This window comes from Triticum aestivum, unplaced genomic scaffold (assembly GCF_018294505.1).
Source record: "Triticum aestivum cultivar Chinese Spring unplaced genomic scaffold, IWGSC CS RefSeq v2.1 scaffold169994, whole genome shotgun sequence".
NCBI lineage: Eukaryota > Viridiplantae > Streptophyta > Magnoliopsida > Poales > Poaceae > Triticum > Triticum aestivum.
The window spans coordinates 1,992-3,929 of record NW_025239328.1 but is presented as its reverse complement, the minus strand read 5'-3'; the positions used below and the strand labels follow the sequence as shown (position 1 = coordinate 3,929).

Below are 1,938 nucleotides of genomic sequence, written 5' to 3'. Positions count from 1 at the left end.
AAGGGTTTGAAGATTTGTACAAAGCGCCTGACCAGGAGATGGATATCTGAATGCTTTGTCACTGAGAAGCAAGGTCTGACAGCAGAGGAGGTCGCAGAAACATACTTCAATCAACTCATAAGTAGGAAGATAATACGCCCTGTTGATCACAGCAGCAATGGCAAGGTAAAATCCTTCAAAGTTCACGATATGATTCTTGAATATATCATGTCCAAAGCAAGCCAGGAAAATTTTATCACTGTCGTCGGCGGGCACTGGTTGATGCCAACTCCTAGCAACAAAGTCCGTCGACTCTCCATGCAGAGTAGTGGTTCTAAACAAGGGAATCCAACAAAAGGCATGGATTTGTCTCAAGTACGGTCACTAACCGTATTTGGAAGCCAAGACCGACCACTGCCTTTTCATTCATTCAATAATGGAATAATTCAAGTGTTGGATCTGGAGGGTTGGAAGGGATTGACAAATAAACATATGGAGGACATATGTAAAATGCTTGTACTGAAGTATTTGAGCCTCCGTCGAACAGAGATTTCCACAATTCCATCAGAGATAGAGAAGATCCAGGATCTGGAAACATTTGATGTAAGGGAGACAAATGTCGGAGATCTACCCAAAACTTTTGGCAATCTCAAACGTCTCCGCAGTTTGCTTGGAGGAAGTAAAAAATCACGGAAGGCTTTGAAGATGCCTCAAGAGAAAAATAAGGTGCCAATGAAAGCACTTCGTGTACTGTCAGGGATCGAGATCAGTGAAGGCTCAACCACTGCTGCAAGTCTTGATCAGCTAACTAGGCTAAGGAAACTTGCCATTTACAAGCTCAATATTATTGAGGGTCAAAAAACCTTCATAGATTTATGCTCCTCCATTCAGTACCTCTGCAGCTGCGGTCTACAGACACTTGCAATCAATGATGTGAGCTCTAATTTTATCAACTCACTAGACTCCATGTCCGCTCCTCCAAGATACCTCATTGGTCTGGAGCTGTCTGGCATGTTGGAAAGGCCTCCAAAGTGGATCGTGGAGCTCAAGAACCTCTACAAGCTGACCCTTTCTGTGACAGTTCTAAAGACTGATACTTTCAAGCTCATCCAGGACCTGCCCAAATTGTTTTCTCTCACCTTTACACTCAATGCAGCAAAGGATGATCGGGACATCGTGGACATCCTTGAGGAAAATAAACAGCTTGATAGGGAGATAATTGTTCCTCCTGGAGGATTCAAGAGTCTAAAGCTGCTTCGCTTCTTTGCAACTTTGGTGCCAAGGCTGAGCTTTGCAGTTACAGGAGAGGTAATGCCAACACTCGAGAGGATTGATATGCAGTTTCAGGCCTTTGAAGGGATTTATGGCATCGAGACTCTTAGTAGTCTCCGAGAAGTGCATCTCAGCGTTGATAATCAAGCCGATGAGATAACCAAGTTCTTGGTAGAAGATTTGAAGGATACCCCCAAGTATTTAGATAAAGAGTACGTGAGCAAGTGGCCAAAAATAATCACTGTTTGAAGAGATTGGATGAGATGTTGTCGTCTCTTGACTCACCTACAATCATTTGGCACTGTATTTCTAGAAAGATTATTTTCTAAAATCCAAAATTCCGTTTTGCGAGCAAAATAAACAGACTGCATCTTTGCATCTTTACTTACGGCTACTTTACATTTTGATTCTTGTAATCTGTACTTCTGTATGGTGCTGTTACTTCTATTATTTTTCTGTAGTACTGTCACTTCCATTATTGATCTTTTTGTGTTCATATACCTGTATGCCTATCATACTTGTTTCCACTGTACGCATTGGATTGCAATATGTCCCTGTATTTATAATATAATCAGCAGTCCTTGTTAGAAATAATTTTGTCATGATGTATCATGTTTTGTTTTGTCATTCGGCATGTAGCTTAGAGAGTAGCTTGTCAGGGCAAAGCTTCAGTTGTGCGCACGAAGG

General features: G+C 41.7%; 1 protein-coding gene across 1 annotated transcript; it reads left to right on the top strand.

Moving 5' to 3' along the window:
- The first annotated feature begins 6 nt into the window (after positions 1–6).
- LOC123176711 (disease resistance protein Pik-2) lies at positions 7–1,652 on the top strand. The gene has a single exon (XM_044590798.1). The coding sequence runs from the start codon at positions 190–192 to the stop codon at positions 1,498–1,500; it is 1,311 nt and encodes a 436-aa protein (XP_044446733.1). The 5' UTR covers positions 7–189; the 3' UTR covers positions 1,501–1,652.
- Positions 1,653–1,938: the final 286 nt, after the last annotated feature.

Bases quoted from the DNA above. Each gene is read 5' to 3' on its own strand.
- LOC123176711 (XM_044590798.1), top strand. From the start codon at position 190: ATGATTCTTGAATATATCATGTCCAAAGCAAGCCAGGAAAATTTTATC.